At 37.6% G+C, this 21,262-nt stretch overlaps 1 protein-coding gene across 3 annotated transcripts in view; it reads right to left on the reverse strand.

Annotated features, from left to right (window-relative positions):
• tprg1 (tumor protein p63 regulated 1) overlaps nucleotides 1-21,262 on the reverse strand; it is a 38,946-nt gene that overhangs the window by 13,711 nt on the left and 3,973 nt on the right. The window contains exons 2-6 of one of the 3 annotated variants that reach the window (XM_081606621.1): nucleotides 18,935-19,046; nucleotides 15,722-15,882; nucleotides 15,279-15,515; nucleotides 13,054-13,145; nucleotides 9,136-9,312 (exon numbers count right to left, since the gene is read on the reverse strand). In XM_081606621.1, coding sequence (XP_081462747.1) covers nucleotides 9,136-9,312; nucleotides 13,054-13,145; nucleotides 15,279-15,494 — 485 coding nt within the window. In that variant the 5' untranslated portion in view covers nucleotides 15,495-15,515; nucleotides 15,722-15,882; nucleotides 18,935-19,046. Of the gene's footprint in view, nucleotides 1-9,135; nucleotides 9,313-13,053; nucleotides 13,146-15,278; nucleotides 15,516-15,721; nucleotides 15,883-18,934; nucleotides 19,050-21,262 lie in introns of those variants that run through there. The other 2 variants (XM_008407666.3, XR_014087359.1) reach the window with 2 other exon arrangements.

Here is a 21,262-nt window from a genome sequence, read left to right on the forward strand (position 1 = left end):
GGACATGAGCCAAATGTAAAGAAAAGTAGTAGTCAATCAAAATAGAGATCTGGCTTTATCTTGCAGGTCTCATGATATAAAAACAACAGGGTGGAGGTTAGCCGGGGCTGTCTGAAGGGTTTCAGATTCTTTGGAAAACATTAATTTGTCAGCACCACCTCCAGAGTTACTTTAAATGTACGTCTCCTCTTAGGCTGATTTTTATCGGTAACCCAATCCAATGAAAAGATGAGATCATCAAGATGAACACCAACATCTTTTGGTTTCATTGTAAAAAAAATAAAAAAATAAAAATTGAAGGAGAAAAAAGGAATAATATTAATTAAAAAAAAGAAAACCTCTGGTTACTGAAACCAGCTCAGCCAGCACACCCAGCCCCCAGCAGGGCGTCATGATACCATCTCTAAATCGCAGTGTTGAAGTTGCACTTATAAGCAACGTGTACGCGCGTAAACCCTTACATACATCAGCTCATGCCTTTCCCCGGAATCTACACAAGAAGAAGTGTGCGTCCACTTTCCACATTCTTCAACCCAATCAAACCAAACCTTGGAAAAATTCAAGCTTGATTTGACATTAATAGGAAACGAAGAGGAAAGAGTTAAACACAGCAGAAACTTCAGGAAGCCTACAGCGATGGGTTGGTTTTCCGATTTAGTTTATCTTCTTTTATATGGTCTATTTGCGCTGTGACTGCTGTGTAGGTGGAACATGACCAGTTAAACCAACTTTTTTGTGATTCTTCCAGGTTTGTAGATGTGGAGCCTGTTTTTGTACCCATGTTGGTTTCGACAAGCTGATCTGGTTGTTTGGGATGGGTAACCTTTGGGATTTAATTGCTCTCTGCAGGCTCCTTCATAATCATCATCATCTCTGGTCTCCCAAATCAAAATACTTCCTTACTCGTGAGACCCATCATTATAAAATTTTTTTTAAGTCTGTTGCATTTATTCTTGTGCCAATTTAAAAGTTTTGCAACTTCTGCCTATAATCTGCGTCATGTATCAGAGATCTGTCCGCGTTTGTCAGGCCTGGAGAAAAAACACGCATTATCTTTGAACGCAATCCGGTTTGGAGTCATATTGAAACCAGGAAGCATCATCAGAATATATGAAATCAATAAATAAATAAAATTCCAGGGTTTGTAAGTTTTGTTTTGATTTTACTGAACAACCTGCTCGTCACTGTGGGCAAATAGTTCAAGATATGTTTGATCTGACTGACATACAGACGTACAGTGATACTAGTGAATGACACTTTCACTAGTATCATTGACTACTAATATCATTAGTCAATGATACTTTCATTGACTAGTGAAAAACATCTTTAGCTGGAATTTATTGTGACAATAAATCAAAGTTGTTGTTTAGAAATGGTTCCAGAGGACTTAAAATGGGCAGCAAGATGTGTTTTCCAGGCATATGGTGCCATTTTACACCACAATCAAGTAACTATGTTACGTTTAGTTGCTATAAAAGAAAATCGAAGGCAGAGCTGCTCCTTGAAGGCGGAGCCAAGTCCACCCAGCTGTTTTGCACAGCTGAATGGTTGCTATGAGAGATTAAAGGATTTGCATGAAAGAACCAAAGCAAAACTCCATGTATGTTTTTGATGAGGAATTAACATCATAAGATAATATCAAGCTTTAAAATGGCAATTTTTCATAAAACTGCCCCTTTAAGTTGTATAAAGCTTTTCAATGTCCACCAAGTTCTTCGAACTTTCCCACTGTTCAGAGGATTGTGTGAAAAATCTTTTTTCTGCTAGCTAGGAGAAACTACCAGCTGCAATCATAAACACAAACAAGAGATGAATAAACCTTTGTGTTGTCCTTACAAGACCCTAAACAACATTCAGCAGGACTTATTGAATGATTTCAGTGAATGTATTTAAGCCCGTTTATATAATTATGACCTGACCTAGAGAAAATTCAAACTTCTCTGACCAAAATGTAGGTGAATATATGAATTTTATCAACACTGGTGGATGAGTGCATTCTCAAGGCTTTGCAACGATTTTCTTCTCTCTGCAGGTTTCTTGTGCAACACCACACGGCAAAAACACAAAATCTTACAAAGTATTTTTGTCTAGCTTCTAGTGCAAATAAAACTTACAAAACTAAAATAAATAAAGTTTTGGAAATAAATAAATAAAACTAACTTGCAAGAACCTTTCCAGCAAGATATAGGAGCTTGTTTTAAGTCGATCATTCTTGAATACTAATAAAAAGCGCAAGTACCGCCGACAGATTATTTAACTTATAACATGGAAAAAAATGTCTCCTTAAAGAATCTGCCAGTGGAAGCAGTACTTTTTTCTTTTATTATCAATATTAAGCAATTATTGACTTAAAACAAGCTCATACATCTTGGTGCAAAGGCTGTTGTAAGTTGGTTTTGTCTCATTTCGAGTGTATCAAGATATTTGCACTAGAAACCAGACAAAAATACTTGGTAAGATTTTGTGTTTCTGCAGTGCATGGTCTGCAATGTTCAAGGTAACTTAATAAAAGTAATGACTACCTCATTTCCTGTTTATGTGGCTGTTAAAGAGTTTGTCTTCTGCGTCATGACAAAAAGTAATCTCAAACTGAAAAAACACCATTGCAAACAGCTGGGTCTTTCTCAAACTTCTTTGCATGCCGTTATAATAAAGTGTGCACCAACTCACTGCCCTCTGCTGTTTGAATAAATAAGCTGCGGTGGTGTGACAAGGTGTGGTCAAAGGAAGAGTTCAACTACTGAAAACGGCAGATTCTACCCATTTCTTATGGCTTCTGCTGTAGCAATCGCTACTCCACACCCAGCTGTTTTGAGTCAGAAATAAAAATGAAGAAAAAAAAAAAAGCAGATGATTCTACATAATTAGTTTGTCTAGACGGTTTGGAAAGAAGCCTCTCAAAACATCTCTAAACAGATCCTGAATACTGGGTCCTTTTTGTTAATTTGTGCACTTGGAGAGTATGTTGCAAAAAAATGTCTGAAAGGTGAAATCCGGAGATAATGGAGGTCAGTCGCTCCGAAAACTGCTTTAGTTTTATTCAAGCGCTTCCGTTAAAGAAAAAACAGTCCAGAAATTTTAGGCAGATATTTAAAAACAGATACATAAATTGTAGGACTGTGATTTCTTTTTAAACAATTGAGCTCTGACATTACAAAAAAAGCAAAAAAAAAAAAGACAAAAATATCTAAGGGAGAAATCACAATCAATGAACAGAGGTAACCGTTTGCACCAAAACGTGATCAGAGAACAATTCGACTCTGCCTGATCTGTGAACGTCCGTATCAGAGAACGCAGAGAACGCACTCTGCAGCAGCAACACATGCAGGATGCCATTAGATCCGGACAGCAAGCAGATGTGGGGATGTGATAAAGCGATGTGGCGCTGCTGCATTAACCCGCTCTACCGAGGGTGCACACTGACATCATGTGGTCAGACGACAACTGTCAGCAGCACGCCTTGACGATGATGACACGAGTGCGACTACAAAAACCTCCCTGGCGTTTGGCGTTGCGTTGTCCTGAGAGAGCGATGTGTGTGAATGAATAACCCGGCAGGCGGAGGACCTCCATGATACCTCTGGGCTCTCGTTTATAAAAGTCTAATATGGAAACGGTGTGGGAGTGAATGATGAGACGAGCGAAACGGATTTACAGCATCAGGCTGGTAAAAGGTATGAAACCATCTCGAAGCAGTTTAGATGTCATCTATCAACACTCATAAATGATCGCCTGCAGTGCTGAGAAAAAGTATTTAGACCCCCTTAAAGTTTTTGTTTTTATTATATTTTCCCACATCACAACCACAAACCTGAGTGTTTCTCAAAGATTTGATGCAATAGACCGACACAACGTAGCACATGATTATGAAGTGCAGGGAGAAATACTTTACAAATAGAAATCTGAAGTGTGCTTTTTATTTATATTGGATGATATTTTAGCAAAGTTGGATTATAGAACAAGCTCCCAAACTAAAACAGTACGAATGTTTAGGCCTGTCACAATAACTTTTGCTGAATGAGAAATTATCTTGGAAGTTATTGCGTTAAACAGTAATGTTGTTGCTTAGAAACCATTTTCCACTAAGATAATGGTAATGGCATAATAATGAAAGCTCACTCTCTCAAAGATCAATATACTTTAAATTAAAGACATTTTAAATATTGAAAATAAACAAAACAGAAATAACTAATAAGTAACTTCATAATTAAATAAATTATGAAGTTAATTTTGTATACAAAATTGTCTGGTTGAGACCAAAGGACCAGACTGAAGACTTTTCTCACCCAGTTTTTGATAGAAAAAAAAGAGAAAAAATCTAAATCATCGAAATGAAAATTATTGAGTCATTTTCATTTATTAAGCGATTAATTGGTTTATTGCTTATTGCCTGTAAATGGTTAAAAGAGCTTTTTGACAGAAACTTCTACTAGCAATTACTTGAAAACGGTTTCTCACCTGCATGACTCCCACTGAGACCATTTAAACAACTGGTTTTAAAGCAACAAGTCATGAATGTAAAGTATCATCACAAATGGGACCAAGAGGACCCGGGTTACTTTAATGGATCTGACGAGATCCACAGGTCCAATGAAAGAATCCGTTGATGACAAATTACAAATTTGACCCAGAAAACCCGGCAGGTGGAGGAGCTCCATGATACCTCTGGGCTCTCGTGGAAAGGATTGTTGAAGTTCATTTTGAGGTACAAAAGTCACGTAGAAGATACAGGAAGAATAGCGGAGTAATGGTGTCAATGCAATACAATGCCATGATGTGAAGGTGGATGGAGCGACACAGAGGGTAAACCTGCTGGAAATCTTGTTAGTTGTGAAAATCAACTTGATCAATCAGGATTATAAATTCCAATTGGAACAATAAGCAATTATCAACAAGTTCCAAGACCAACCCTGCAGTCGTTCCAGTGTCTTTAAAGATTTCATTAAAAAAAAAAATAGTGAACAGTAAAGATCTTTTTTCTAATACCCACAAAAATTCTAACATTTATATAAAATAAAGTTTATTGTTAAATTCCTAAAATATTTTCATTAATCTGTGTTAATGTGGAACAATATAAACTTTTCTTTCAACAAAAAAGTGAAGCATAATTTCTACAGTGTAATTCAACACTGATCCGATTTGAAAAATACATAAAAAAAAAAAAATCTAATAAAATTATCAGAAAATTTCCAAAATCTTCTCAGATGACTGCAACATCTGGAATAATACATATGCATATTCATGGCCCTTATTGAGGTGTGAAAATCAGAAGAACTGACAGCATTGTTGATGTTGTTTCCATGAGAGCATCAATAAATAATATATTTTAAAATGTGATCAAATGCAGCTACAATGCAAAGTAAGTGCTAAAAAATGATTAATTCTTCTTTTAATTTCATCAACATGTTTATTATGACTCAAAATATTTTGAAGCGGCTCAGTCAGAGTACCAACTTGATCTAGTAAAAAATAAATAAAAACCCATGGAGGAAGTGAAGGATTAGGGTGATGGAGGTGTTCCAACCCTTAGAAGACTTAGAGCTCATCACCAAAGAAAAGTCATGTATTGAATATGCAAAAAACTGCTCAGCGATCATAAAGTGCAATTTCTTGTCAAATAAAAATACGTCTGTCTTATTTCTTATGACAAATAAGAAATAACAGTTCTTTTTAAAAGCATTAAAGAGAAATCACTCAAAATCTAAATATTTTGAATATTATGAATAATTCTGGGCCTCAGTTGTATGCACTACTTTTGATGGTTTATCACATAAAATCTCAATAAAATAAAGTGAAGATTGTGCTTGCCACGATGTGGGGGAGTTCAAGGTGTGTGAATGCATGGCACATTTGCATGCTGATACTGCCTACTGATAACAGCTCTACAAAACCCCGAAAAGCCTGACCGTATCAAAATGAAAAGAGGAACAGTGTGACAGGAGCTGGGTAGCTTCCTTCACTATCAAAAGCTCCATTCAGGACTAACTATGATGGCACCTGCATGACCCAGATGCTTTCAGCAGATCAGTCCAAGTAACGTTATTTACATTTCTCTACCAAAGACTCACATTATAATGTCAGAACCAAATAAACAAGACTTTAAAGACACGTTACAATTTTATTCCTACTCCGTTTATTGCGGTGCTAAAGGGAACATATCGTGCAAAATGTACTTTTTAAGGCCTTAAATATCTTTTAGTGTATTTTGAGTGCAAAAACATGCAAGTGTCTTCTCAAAGTGCTGCATTTATATCTTTACATTCTTTTTGGGTTATATTTTTCAGGCTGTTCGTTTTTCTCTATTCGCTTTAACATTTTCTTGTCTATGACGTTCCCGCATCTGCAGCGGAACTGTTAAACAAGGTTATGACTTCCGGCTGATCGGTTTTGTGAATCCGCCAATTTTTTCCTCGCAGCAATTTTTTTTGGTCCAAGTTCAGTTATGTCGAAGTCGCAGATAAACAAGTGGTTGTAGCGTGTGTTAACCCACAGCATTCCTTACAACACCCCCCGCCGGCATCAGAGCCTCTTTGAAGTGTCTGGTCAAATTTGATTTTTCTCAGGAATGTGCCCACATCGGAGGGGAAAGTCCCCCATGTTTGCAGAGCTTCAGCAACCTGCACCACATCGAGAGGGATTTTCAGAAAGTCTTCATCTGATTGAGGGTCACTTCCTTCTCTCTATGGAAGCAAGGGGCACAGCAAAGCTCCATATTGTAGGCACTTGTTATGGTCGGTGATGGTGTCAATACAGTATTAACCCCACTGAGGTTAATGCATGGTTGGTCGTCTTCATTCTCCTGCTCTGGGTCAGACTCTGGCTTTAATATGTAAGGTTGGATGGACAAGTTTTTTGCTGTTGACATCTTTAACAAACTTTGGAATAAAAAGTTTCTCTGCTGGTAGATATTCGCGTCTTTGCTTTCAAACTAAAAAAAAAAAAAAAGGTCTAACGGGGTGGAGAGGAACGCATGAAATGTCTCATTCACATAAAAAAAAAGAAGTACAGCAAAACGAGTCGCCCAAAAAGGCGTTTCAGAACAGGGGTAAACTAGGGGTTTGTGGAGCTACAGTAATGAGAAATTCAGACCAAAGCATTCTACTTTATATACACCATAAGTAAACGATTTACATGTGAAAAGGACGGATTTAAAGGCATAATATATATGAAATATATTATTTCCTGAGCTGACCTTTTATTTCCCCGCCTAAAATCTGTTCTCATGAAACAGAAAGTTCTGTGGAAGGTTCAAGCAGCAGCAAGACTTTGCTTTTCATATATACATGAACACGATTGCAGATCCGCAACCAAGACAAAAAAGGACACGCTTCCTGTGGGACAGAGGAAGAAATCTGAGAAGGAAAAGGAGCTGAAAGAGAAAACAGACAGACAGAGGGAGTGTTTGAGGCCCAAGCCTTTGCTATTTGAAAACTGTGTCTTTACAGCCGGACTCCCGGTTGGCTTTCGCAGGCGTTTTATGTATAATTCAGCGCAACGTGCCGAGATAAACCCTCCAATAAAAGGCTGCGCTCTCTAAGCTTGTCGCGCCACATTACGTTTTATTCATCAAATTAGTTTTAGTTGGTTCGGTGTCCCCCGGGCCCGTCTTTAAAAGGTTTACATGAAAGGAGGACATTAATTTTGCCACTAATCAGCTAAGTGACAGCTCCGAATGACAGCGGTGCGCCTCACCCCAGAAAAAGGCACAACTCGCCCTTTTTTCATCCTCCTGCGAAGCGAGTTCTCGTTCCCCGTTGTCCCTGCGAGCTCCCTGCACCGTGTTACACTTTTCATTACATCCTTAGATATTTATTTTAAATGGACTCTGTCTGATACAAGATTAAAGAAATATATTAACAGCGAAAAACTGGAATAAGTAGGTCAAAAAAAAATTGAGCAAGCATGCTTTTGCTACAAAGAATACTGGTTAATCACGAGGAACAAGGACATTTTCTCACAGGGAATTTTAGCTTTTGTGAAACTAATTAGAGCGTAGAGCTCATAATAATTAGGGTTAATATTTGTAATCCTCTAAGCTGAGGGTTTTTAAGGCTTCTAAATTGCCGACTAACTCCCTGAAAAGAGGGAAATTTAAGTAGCAATGTCAACCAGCAACCTGGACTTGACTTCTAACAGCAGATCAATATTCCAAGGTTAGTCAAAATCACACACAAAAAGTACATCTGCAGGAGAGCTTAAAGCTGAAAATCACTGCTGACCAAAACTAACAAAGATCCATCTCACATTTAGCCAAAAAAAAAAAAAAAGCGTGTTGATTAATTTAAATTCTAATCAACATTTAACATTGGAACTGAAAGACACTTTAAATATCCAAAATAAATAAACAAAACAGAAACAAATAAAATGTGTTATCAAGCCTTTGTAAATAAAACTGTCCTTAAAAAAAAAGGGATAGTTGAGACCAAAACTGAAGACGTTTGTTATCCAGTTTTTGGTAGAAAGAGAGAAAAACAAAAAATCATGCAAATGGAAATTATTGATCTAGTTTTCATTAATCATGTCATTAACTCAAGTATTGCAACAGGCCTAGCTGAATTAAAGCAATTTCACAGAGAAGAGCAATTTAAAAAATTCATTTCCAGTTACTGTAACCTCTATACCAGTGATCCCCAACCCTGGTCCTCAGGGGCCACTGTCCTGCATGTTTTAAGTGTTTCCCTGCTGCTGCACACCTGAGTTAAATGAATAGGTTATTAACCAACTTCTATAGCACTTACAGGAATGCAAAGGAGGTAATGCAATCATATAAATCAGCAGTGCTGGAGTCCGTACTCATCAAAAACGTGCAGGACAGCGGTCCCTGGGGACCAGGGTTGGGGACCACTGCTCTATACTAAAGCTGCCACTACCAAGAGCAGCACAACCAGGCAGGGAAATGTCTTTTGCATACAGGGCCAAGTTGCTTTGGGTAGTTTTTTCCCCCTTAGTAAACAAAAACATCATTTGAAAACAGATTTGTCCATTTACACCGGTTGTCTTCGATACTAAAAATTATAAGATTTGAAACATCTTATAAGATGTTAGTGCAACAAAAAAAGCATGTAGGGGGAAAAAAATACCTTTTCACAGCACTGTATGCATGAATTATGCAGCTGGAGAAGTGCGGGGACTTACTTGAGCAGTGAGCGCTTTGGGAAGGTGAAGGAACCGTGAGCGATGCGGTCTATGTAGTTGAGCTGGATCTTCTGGATCTGCTCGCAGCAGAGCAGGACGAAGTCGTACTTGAAGATCAGAAGCGTGTTGTCAGTGATGAGAACGAGGCGCTCCTTCTCGTTGTTCCAGTGATCAACCCTGAAGCAGCCACACAGTGAGACATCATCAGTACGAGGGAAAGGGCAAGACGTGTAGGGCGAACTTTAGGCTTCCTGTAGAGATAAAGTCGTAGCAGCTTGGAGGCTACTGGGGATAAAGCAACGAGCTCAATGTGTCAACCTGTCACAATAAAAAATTAATCAATGACATTGTAAAGTAAAAAAAAATCTCAATAAACTTTGTTTGCAGAATGATTGATTGATTTTACTTATGGTTTTTTGTGGTTTTTATTTCCGTTTTATTTGCTTTTGCTTGTGTTTTATTTTTGATATAATATTTTCCAGTTTTCTTTACAAAATTAAACTTCTTCGGCCTTTGAGAGGAAAAACTATCAATAAAACCATTATCAATATAATCCTTAAAATTGGTCTCAAAAGAACAACATTATTGTTTATCGCAATAATTACTGGGACAATTTATCGTCCAGCAAAATCTGTTATCGTGACGGGACTACATGTCACAATAGTTCTCAACATTGTGGCTGTCGCCTGTTGCCTTATAAGCATTTTAAATCATTTGTGTTGCAGCATTTTGTTCTTTTGGAGACGAGATAGAAACCAGTGCGACCAGATGATTATTAGCCGCTAACGATGCTAAAAGGAGTCATCTCCATCAGAGTCCTGTCTGGACAGAACTAAAGAAACACTTCACTGTGTTGACCTGCTCCTCCGCAGCACTGATTGGCTAAGCAATGTTAACATGATCCTCTGCAGCAAGTGATGGTAAAGCGGGGCGAGTTATCACGACTTTGCACAAGTGTGTCTTTACCTCCGCAGCAGAGGTTCCACAGAACCCCTGAGACCGACTCATCGAACCCCTGGGGTTCGATTGAACCCCAGGGGTTCAATTGGTTAAGAACCACTGTGCTAAACTATGCAAACTCTCTGTCTGCACTGATGAAGAGTCACTCACTTCAATATGCCAAATGTTTGAAGTGACTGGGAAGTCATTATGAAGCTTGACTCATGACAAAATTGTTTTTGATATACATATAAGTTTTAATGCTTTGGTTTATTTATCTTTAACAGTATTTTTGCGTGTGGAATCAGAAGTGTACTTTACTTATTCAACCTGATGGAGAGTAGATTTATGAATAATGTAAAATCCTGGTAAATAAAACCTAAATCTCACTGTATGATCAAGATTTTCACATTGGTTTAAACCATGTGACAATGTTTTTAGATTATGCATGAAAGAAAGGTAGCTCTACAACATTGTGATTGTAAAAAGCATAAAAACATTCAAAACTGGTCACTGATCACTTGTTAAAATGCAATTTTAGTTTATCAGTTCAGATGTAAGAGAGAGAAAAAAATTTTAAATCACGGAGAGGTTATTTTGAGTTCTCAGACACAAAAACATGTTTTGCAAATCTCTTCAATTATGTACTGTAAAACTTTCACAATTTCTAAAAGTGCCCTTGGCAAACATCATACAATATGCATGCTGGCTTTTCAAAATCCCTGAAAATTTTACTGACAAAGAAAAAAGAAGGTACAGTCAGTTTAGCAGAAGCACATTATCAGTGCCCAGAAAATCTCCTGGCGTAATTAAAATGACTAAAAAGTTGTGTTACCCCCCCATCTTCATCTCTTAAACATCCACACACACACACACACACACACACACACACACACACACACACACACACACATTTCCTTAGAGTCGTGGTAATTCATGGTGGCATGGCTCCTCTCAGAGTGGCTCTCTTTCTTACGGCCCGCTGAGCCGAGCGTGCGTGGCCCTCTCCCAGTGAACCACTCATGATTGTAGCTGGCAGCCAGGGGCCAACGAAGACAGTTCACTGCACAGCCGAGGCATCATGGGATAGGTGTGGGTGAAGAGGTTTCACTGTAATAAATCAAATGACTTAACCTCGACTAGGTGTGAGCATTGTGGATTGTGGTGTTGCGGAAATTCAGAAACAGAGTGTGGGCGGACAGAACGGTGCAGGAAGAGTCGAGAAGAAGAGGCCGAGAAGTGAGGAGAAAAACTTCTACGCAGCAACCTGCAGTTTCTTTGTTTTGTTTTTGTTTTTTCTCCATTTTTTGGAGAAACATCAGGGAAGAGCATTTTTACTCCTTGGACAAGACAGAAATTTTACAAAAGGATACATACCGCTTGAGCCGTTTTTCCTTTTTTTTACAGAACTGAATTTTAAATCAGATTTTATGAGGTAGGCCACAGAAAGCAGAGCATAACGGCGAAGTGAAAGAGAAAAGATGTGGTTTCTGTAAGATTTTATAAGAACCAAACAAAAGGGCGATGTGGATTTGTCTACCATCTCTGCACAAGTAGAGATTAAACTTTTCCCATCATGCTTTGGAAAACATGTCAGAGTGTCTGTGATCAGTAATCTTAAGCCTCGACAGATTCTCAATTAGATTCTGGACTTTGACTGGGCCATTCTAACACACAGACATAAACTATTCTATTGTAGCTGTAAGTGTTAATTTTTTTATTATTTTATACACTTAAGACTACATGTTGTGAATCTGCGCTGAACTAAGTGCATTTATCGATGTTAAATGTCTTTTAACGGTTACCAGAGATTAAATAGATCCAGGTTGTACCACTCTATTGCAGAATTTCTTTTTCTGATTTCCACCCTTATTGGATTCAGACTTCCAAGTTTCTCTGTTTATTTATTTGTGTTCATTTTTTTGACATTAACCATATTGTGCACTTCTTAATTCCTTTTTTAAATTTTCAATATACCTACCTGTTAAGGCTTTCAACCTGAACTTGGACAAAATGTTGTAAATTATGTTTAGAAATACATCTCACATAAATCTCACTGCCAAAACTTGGAGATAAAATACATTTATATTGGTTTTTATATTATAAGAGGCCATGAGCAGTAAATGTAGCACAAATATATCTTTTAGGATTTTCTAAATTTTACAGTGGAAGATTTTGCTTGAATCTATTTGATTTTTTATTTTTTTTAACATATCAGTACCAGGCATGCCAGCTACTTATACCATCTGTACCATCTGTGATGTTCTGGCTGGGTGATCTGGCTTAAAAAGAAAATCTTCAATTTTAAATCGATTTTTTTCACTCCCTTTCTCTTCTTAAAAAGAAATTACAAATGACAGAAAATATTTTTAAAAACTTAGCGTTCATTTCGATCGTACTTTCTGCCCGCTGACCTGCATCCAATGTTAAACATCTTGTCTTAAAAACAAGATGGTGGCCCGGGGCGTACTAAAAATCACTGAAACCAAAGTTGTGCATAGGTGAAAAAAAAAAAAAAAAGAATCTTCATAAACAAAAAATGTGATTAATTGATCAGATCGATTTATCTCCCAGCCCTAGTTCATGACTTTCTTAATGGTACACATCCTTGGTTATTGACTTAAAAACAAAAGTAGAACCAAAACGGCTAAATATTCACTCCTGATCCAGAAATACACTACGTTGAATTATTCACAGCATAACATTATAATTGCAATCATTTAAAAACAGTAAAAGGTCAGGCGAGCATAAAATATACATAATTCCACCCATTCATAAATCAGATCCTTTGAAGGATTGATTGTAGCATTTATTCATGGACACTTTGTGTCACAGTAAAAAGCATATTAAAGTAAATGTATTCTTCAGTTTTTAGAGACTCAGGATGATCAGGTCCCTATTCATCTACAATCACATCACAAGTTACATCACATTCCCCACATGCTGACAGGACACACACGCACAGTCTCGTGAACTCACTCTGCCATCAGCCAGGTGCCGTGAATGCTGCCGTCTTCCTCCTTGTTCACCAGAGCTTCGATGTCTTTGACGGCCTGATTGAGACTGCCGGGCTGAGGAGACAAGGAAACAAGCCCGGGTGTCACTTTCTAATGTTCCGCCGTGGCAGAGCGAGGCTTTAAGGGTTATCTTTGAGGCTGATGTGCGGTGGGGGGACTGAGGGAAATGTCAGCGAGGCTCTGCGTCAAAGATAACAACCAGAACAACAAAGGAGGTGGTTTGTGGGGGGGAACCACGGTAAACAAAGATGTAAAGTGTAGGTGTTCGAGAACGACTGTATATAAAAAAATTTTTTTTTTAATTTTTAAAAAAGGGGGTGGGGGGAGGCTGAACATGACCAAAATCTTAGTAACACAGACATCTGAAGACGCTCTGGATGGCTCCGGTTCGCAATTCTGCACTCTACCCTCCAAACTGTCAGCCACGGGTTTTTTCTTATTCTATCCTTTCACTTTGTTTCATTATTTCAACTCCAAGCTGAGAACTTAAAACGATTAGGAGTTCACACTGAGGACTCCTGACAGTCTTACTGTAATCTCTGGCTGGGGCTGACTGCAGAGTTGGCCTGGCAGCCTGGGATGCATTCCCAGTGCTAACCCAACACAACAGGCCTACATCAAACAGCTGCTTTTGAGATGGTAGTTTCAGTACGCTGGCAAAAAAAAAGAAGAAGAACGTGGATGAAACGGACTCAGAAGAGTGTGTGTGTGTGTGCATTAGAGACGGGATTCTTTAATGACAAGGACAGATCCAGGAGAATTTAGAGCGTCGTATCAATCTCAGTGAAAGAGCATTCCTCAACACAGGGTCATGAATCCGTCTACGCAGCCTTGAAGATTACCATCTCTGACTGATGGTCCTTGGCTGTACACTAATCATGAAAATGAGAGGAGAGAGAGGCGGTCATCTTTACTCAACACAGAGCATTAACTCTTCCCAACGTACTTCGATCTAATCGGGCATGTTTGATTAATCTGATACGGCAAGTGTTCTTCACAGACAATTCGGCAGGGTGTATCATAAGCCTGGCGGGCCACCAGGCTAAGGATTGTTTGTTTATTTATTACAGGTGTTTTATGTAGCTGCATTTTTGTTACAAATGTGCGCAAATCTTTGTTAATATTCTGCTGAATATAGCAAAATTGTGAAGAAACACAAATTTGCAATTCCATAAAGTTTCTATGGAATAAGAAATGAAATTAAAATCACACATGACTAAGCTAGTTCAGGAGATGAATCATTCAAAATCATGGCGGCGACAGATGTAAACAGTTAAATGAGATATATTTATAATTCACTCATGGCATTGGCCCTCATCCATCAGCCAATCAGAGGAGATGTTGGTATTTTATTCAGGTGTTGGAGAGACATGCCTGTTATGCTTGGGAGCTGCTAAGTATGTGACATTTTTGGGAAACTGTAGTCGCCGATTTCACAGAAGAGCTATGGATTCTGGCTGCACATGTCTGAAAAAAAAAAAAAACTAAAAACACTATCTTCTTACTACTTCCTGTTGCCTCCTTCATGGTTTGGGCTAGTGGTACCATCCAGCTATTGATCACATATGAAAAAAAAGGTTCCACTGTGGTTTAGTGAGACGCATCTATGCCAGAAAAACAAACAAAAAAAAAAAACCCTCATCCCAAAGTGGTATCCCACAGGGATTTGTGTTAAGTGCCCTGTTGTATACAGCCATGCTTTACCCCAAGCATGGCTGCAGGGTAAACTTTGAATCAAACTACATCACTAGATTTGCAGACCACCATCGCTGACCAGTAGCACCAGGGGACATCTTCCACCTCAACACCAGGGAAAGGTGAACCTCCATATTGTCATGAAATAATTTGCCGCCCCTTTGTTCTGATTAATTGATTTAGTTTAGTTCACCTGTCTGATCAGCTCAATCTTTATGCTGCATTTCAGACATTTTAGTCATTAATAAACTTGTATGAGACAACGGTACGGTGGTTTTAAACAATTTCCATCCTCAAATACGTCCATAAAACAAAACTAAATAGAACAAATTTCTTTAAATGTCTGACGTCACAAAATCATTTCCCACAATAACAAGAGTAGTAAATCAAAGATACATAAATTATTAATTCTCGCACGCGACAAAAAAAAAAAAAAACCTCCTGAAAGATCAAAAAAGTAATGCATTTTAAGGTGGAAATGGAGCCATTTACCCTCAACACAAAGAACTTCCTCATTTTGAAGTGCTGCAGGTAGGAATCCGCGGGGAGGTTACCGAGCTGGGAGCGAGCCGCCTCGAGATCCGTCTTCTGCTCCCCGGCGACATGAGCCCGACCAGCGGCCTCTTGAGAGTCCTCTGGTCCGCTGGAGGAGGAGCTGAGCGGGCTCTGCTGCTTCTCTGTGGGAACTCCTTCCTCTTCGCTTGCCATTATGAACCTCGAAAACAAACTCTTGGAGAAGAAACGTAACCAAAGAGAGCAGTTAGTTAGTTAGTTAGTTAGTTAGTTAGTGATAGAAGGAAAGTGTGCGTCGGCTCAACAGAGAGGGTTTAAATACGTTGTTCTCTGGTTTTACCACCACTGACACAGTGGAGCTCCTCTGATGACTTAGATTGACTGACTTAGATTTTATTAAAAAGCGATACGTTGTTACTCACCTTACCTGTCCTCTCGGAGGAAATGTGCTAAACGTTGGAAGCTGAATAAACAGACGAAAGCAGCAGGTGTCCAACTTCCTTGTTCCGTATATGTGCAGCAAGTGCTAAGAGAAGAGGTAGGATGCAGCACCCATGAACTAGAATATTCTCCAAAATCGAATCTGAAAGCAAAAAAAAGAGAAAGTCTAAGATTTGATTTTCTCAGTGTGTGTGTGTGTGTGTGTGTTTTTTTATTAGCTTAAATCAGTGGCGTCCACATTTTTCCCAACGAAGACCAAAATCGGCAAGTTGGAATCCTTTGGGAGCCACAAAAGATGCCTTTTTAAAATAAAATACACTCTTTGTGCTTTTTTATTTTATATTCTCAATAATAAAATAGAGATGGAAGATTTTATTGAAACTCACAAAATAGTTTTTCTTTGTAAACATTCTAGATAAAAACACACAAAAAGGTTTTTTGCAAATATAAGACAGGCCCACTTTTAAATTATTTTTTTTAGGTTGATTGTTTCCTTTAGCTAAAAGACCATGGAGCGTTTTAGCTCCGTAACTAATAATAATGTTAAACTTTCCAAAGATAGTTGCAAAGAATAACACACTGCCTGTAGTACTACATATAACATGTCTGAGTTAAAATGAATGCCTTTCGGTTTTTTCCTCTAATTATGCAAATAAACATATTAGATAAAACAAAAGTTTTATCTAATACGTCCTACGAGACATCATGTTGTCTCGTAGGACATTTACTGACTTCGAATGTGACACTATTTAATTACGCAGTCAAAATCTCATGTTCCTATATTTTTCTTTGGTTGAACTTATAAAAATGAAGAAATTCATAAACTAGTATGGTTAAATACATCAAATACATATAGTCTTCATATTTCTCATATTCTTCATATTTAACTTTGGTTAAAAAAGATACAGTTGAAAATCTGCAAGAAAATCTCATGTTTAAAAACTGTTGGCAACTGAGTCAATATCCTGGTTTGTTTAGCCACCAAGCCTCTGTTAACTGCATCAAATGCCAATATAATGTGGGTTAATGTGTCTTATATTCAGAGCATTTCAAACTAATTAGCATGATGAAAAATAAACATGAGCCCAAGTTATATAGCAAAAGAACTGGTATATTGTGAGTCACCAAGGAAACGTCTGCCGGGCCCACTTTGCATGTCACCATGCAAATTCTGATCCGAATGGGACTCGATTTCATGTTTCAGTAGCTGCTACATGATGAGAAGTACATTATTGTATGTTAAAGCAGTGGTTCCAAACCTCTTTCCATTGAGGACCTCTTCCACACCTCCCCTCATAAAGCCCACATCATGCCGACTGGTCCACACAAAAGAAAACCTTGTCAATTAATCATCCCTTTATCAGTAATGTAACGCTGTTTTCACCAAAAACTAAGCAACGGCTTGTTCTCTCATACATCTGTGCAGGGATCACATTTCAGGATTTGACAGCTTACAAAACACTTCCTGTTATTGTGACTGTTGGAGTGTTTGTTTCACAATACTGTAGATAACAATGAAGTTGAATCTGAATGAATTTGGCGCAAGATAAGATATGTCTTTTTTAGTAGAAAAGAAAGAGTCGATACAATTGACAGTGGACTGAACAGACTAGAATAGAAATGTTCTTCATTGTCCCACACTGAGCAAATTCGGTAGGTTCATACAAAAGATATATATATATATTTTTAATAAACATAATTAACAATAACAACAATAATATACTGTACCTGATTGTAACAAAAATCCTGTGCAGTTGTCAGAAATAGAAATAGCGTACTCCAAGGGATGTGTGAGTGGGATTACCTTTTTTAACATACATAATGTGCATGTGTATTGAACATTAAAAAGACAACATACTGTATGTTGTCTTTTTGATGTTACTGTGAATCAATGAAGTGCAGAAACAACAGCAGAAATACTACATGATACAATAAAAGTTTGCATTGTACTATTTAACTGGTCATCTTTGTGTTTTTATTATAAATATGCACAACAGATACAGTTTGACATTAACCTCCATGTATTATAACATTAAGCAGTGCAGAAACATAAAAAAGTGCATTGCTTAAGCTTTACACAAGTACACTGTTTCTAAACCTGATGGCAGATTTAGCTTGCTCTGATTTTTCTAGCTCAGTTTTCCACTGTTTGCCTAAAACCGCAGTAATAAAGCTGTGAGGATCGAGCAGGACAGTAAAACAATCAGTGTGACGCGAACCAGAAGTGAAAGCCAGTGAGAGTTCTCCCTCCCCCAAATCCTTGAACGGCAGCAGTTAGACATGAGTTTGTGTGTGTTTCCTTACACAGCCACTTGTTTCCAATGACAGCTCTATCAGAGTCTTGTTCAGAGTTTAAAGCCATCCCAGTCATATTCTGCTTCTGTCAAAGCAATCTAAGCATTTTTTCTGTTTCTTAAGGCATTCTTCCTTCACGGTTGCTTAGCTACTCCCACGGGCCGCAGCCTCAAATTGTCATTCTCATAAATGCTGTGGATGGCCTGTAGCATTTATTTCTGATCTTTATTCTTTTTTTTTTTTTTCTAAAGTGATTGATATTTTTGGTCGACTGTCAAGTAGTTATTTCTAGGGATTTTAAGGGTGATTTCCTTCAGCTATGGGTTCCTGACAAAGTGCTTACAAAACAAAAATCTCTTAATCACCTTTATTTGTAATAGCTTATAAAAAGTTTAAAGTAAAATAAGAGCTTGCAAATTTTGCATAACGGTGGACGATAAAAGTTAATGTGATCGGTTTGTAAATAAAAAGCGTTTTTTCAAAATGAACAAAGTAGAAAAACAAACTTTGGAGGGGAAACTGCCATGAAAATAAAATAAATTAAAAAACAAAAATGTCAGCAGACAGTAGACAAGTTTATTACTACAAATTTAAAAACACAACATCTAACAAACTAGCACAATTATTTGTTTATTTGTAGCTGTGCTAAGCTAATATTGTTGTTTTCTTATTTTGAAGATGTGCTGAGTTATATTGTTGTGGTTTTGAATTTGTAATTGTGTGTTTAGTGATTTGTCGAAGCGTTTCGCACTTCAGGGCCACCGTAGGTTGGGACTCTGAGACAGTGCAATTACGCCACAGTGACATAAACAGAAGAATTTCTTGTTAGGAGGTAGGACGATGATTTGAATCATTGACCATAAATACACACAGCTTTGTTATCTGTTATCCACACTCACTGTGCAAACTTGTTTTTCAAGAGGCCTGACATTCTGGCATGATGACAGACAACAGCGTCAGAGTTGGAGCTGATGGACGGTTCTACAGTCTGCTGCCTCCCTTCACGACATTCTAAACAGAGACAAGCAGTTTGTTCAACCTCTACTCAACAGTTTTTTACAGTGAAGTTTTTTATTCCGCCAGGTCATCACGAAAAACGTGATATTATTACAGTCATATTTAATAAGTTAGAATATGCTTCCCAGTGAGGCTCATTTGTCAGATTAAAAGTACCTTTTGAAAATTGACAACCTTTGAGCAGGTATTTTTAAACTTATTTTTCATAAAGGCTACAAGACTGATGTGATTCTTTAAGTGTAAATATGCTTTCATTAGCTGTAAACGGAAAATCATAGTTATCAGAAATAAGTTGCTTTCAAACATCCACCTCTGTAATTAATCTACATGATATATTTCAGTTAGTGATAAAATACAGTGGACTTTTCAATAATACATGTAATATATAACAGATAATCAGTACTCACCTGAAATATGAGCTCCACACATTATATATGATCAAAAGATGAAAGGAAAACAGCAGGAATTTGTTAAACTACAGCATGATCACAAATAAATGTTGCTTTAATTCTGTAGCAGTATGTGGAAAAAGAAGGGGAAAAAAAATAAAGATTAAGTGTTTTTAACTGTATAATGAGTTAAATTACCTCACCTACTCATAGAAAATTACACAGGAATTTCTTGTTAGGAGATAGAATGATATAATATAATAAATAAGGTAGGCGATGGAGTAATTACCTAGTAATTGCAGGCACATAAATTGGACAATTAATGTCTCGTGGGGCAAAGATTCACCAGTAGGCTCATACCAACTCATAATTTAAGAGTTGTCGCTTTTATTATTATTTAGCGGGACAGTGCATGTTGATAAACTTATTAATGCAAGTATGCAGAAATTAGCCAAAAGGCTATTTTACATCTTCAAACATTGCACAACAAAAGCACAAATTCATAACACAATAAATAAATAGAGTTCTAGTGTATAAAATGTCTGAACCGTGGATCTAAACTTGGGCTTAACAAAATAGCAACACCAACACAAAGTTTGTTTAATAATACATTAACATTCAACATAGAACAAAAACCCGGTTGATGATCAAACTAAATATTGCATAGTTTTTGTTTCTAAAAACAAAGAGAGTGTTAGTATTTTTGGACTACAATGTAGCTCAGCTTAGCTTTGATGCTAATATTAAGCATTGGAACACTTTTCTTACTTATTAGCAACATTTCGTATAGTGAATGGAGTAAGTAATGACAGACAACATGCTAGTGATGCCAAACATGATACTGATAGCAATCAAGCTAACATTAGCATTTTGGCTAATTTCACCTTATGCATTAATTTTAACAATATTAATGGTGCAAGTACAGCTTCATCAACATGTTTCTGACTCTCCACAAGTTTTTGACTACAATTTAGGTCAGCTTAGCATTTATGCTAATGTTGAGCATCAGAATGTTTTTCTTACTTATTACCATTGTTTCATATACTGATTGGAGTAAGTAATGACAGACAACATGCCAGTGATGCTCCACATGCTACTGATAGCATTCATGCTATTATTAGCATTTTGGCTCATTTTAGCTTATGCAACATACTAAATGGTACAAGTACAGCTTAGTGAACATGCTTCTGACTCCCCGCAGGTTATTGACTACATTGGAGCTTTCTTTAGCATTATTGCTCATTTTTGCATCAGAACGCTATATTAAAAATCCGACGGGCACACTGTGGCAGGCCCCGTAAAATTTCTGCAGGAATTTTCTAGTAGTTAATTTATTTTTCTACCGTCACCGTTAATGCAGCCCGAATCGCTGCGTCTACCCCCATAAAAGTGGTATCAAAACGTTCAGCTTGATTCCGAGAAGGGAGCTACTGCTTTTAGTGAGATTCTGAGTTAAAATGATGACATAAATTGATAAAAACGAGAAAAATCGAGGCTGAGTGTCTCACAGAATCAGTAAGCTTTCTCTCTGAAACATACTAACAGCACAGTGGATTTCTGACTCCAAAACTCTTTTAACTCCCCCTCACAGGCACAAATATCGCCCTGCTGGTCTAAAAGTCTGTCATGACATAGATACACATGCCTGCTCCCGTAAAATGTTTTCAAAATTTTGCTAGGGTTTATGGTTTTTTGTCAGGGTCCTTGATACCGTCGCTGGGTGTCTCTCAAGTATAGAAACTCTGTCTCCAGCATACTGTCTGACAGAGAGAGCCAGCCCAGGTGCAGATAATTAATTACCATAGCAACGGGGCCCAGAGA

This window comes from Poecilia reticulata, chromosome 4 (genome assembly GCF_904066995.2).
Source record: "Poecilia reticulata chromosome 4, P_reticulata-male-v2, whole genome shotgun sequence".
NCBI lineage: Eukaryota > Metazoa > Chordata > Actinopteri > Cyprinodontiformes > Poeciliidae > Poecilia > Poecilia reticulata.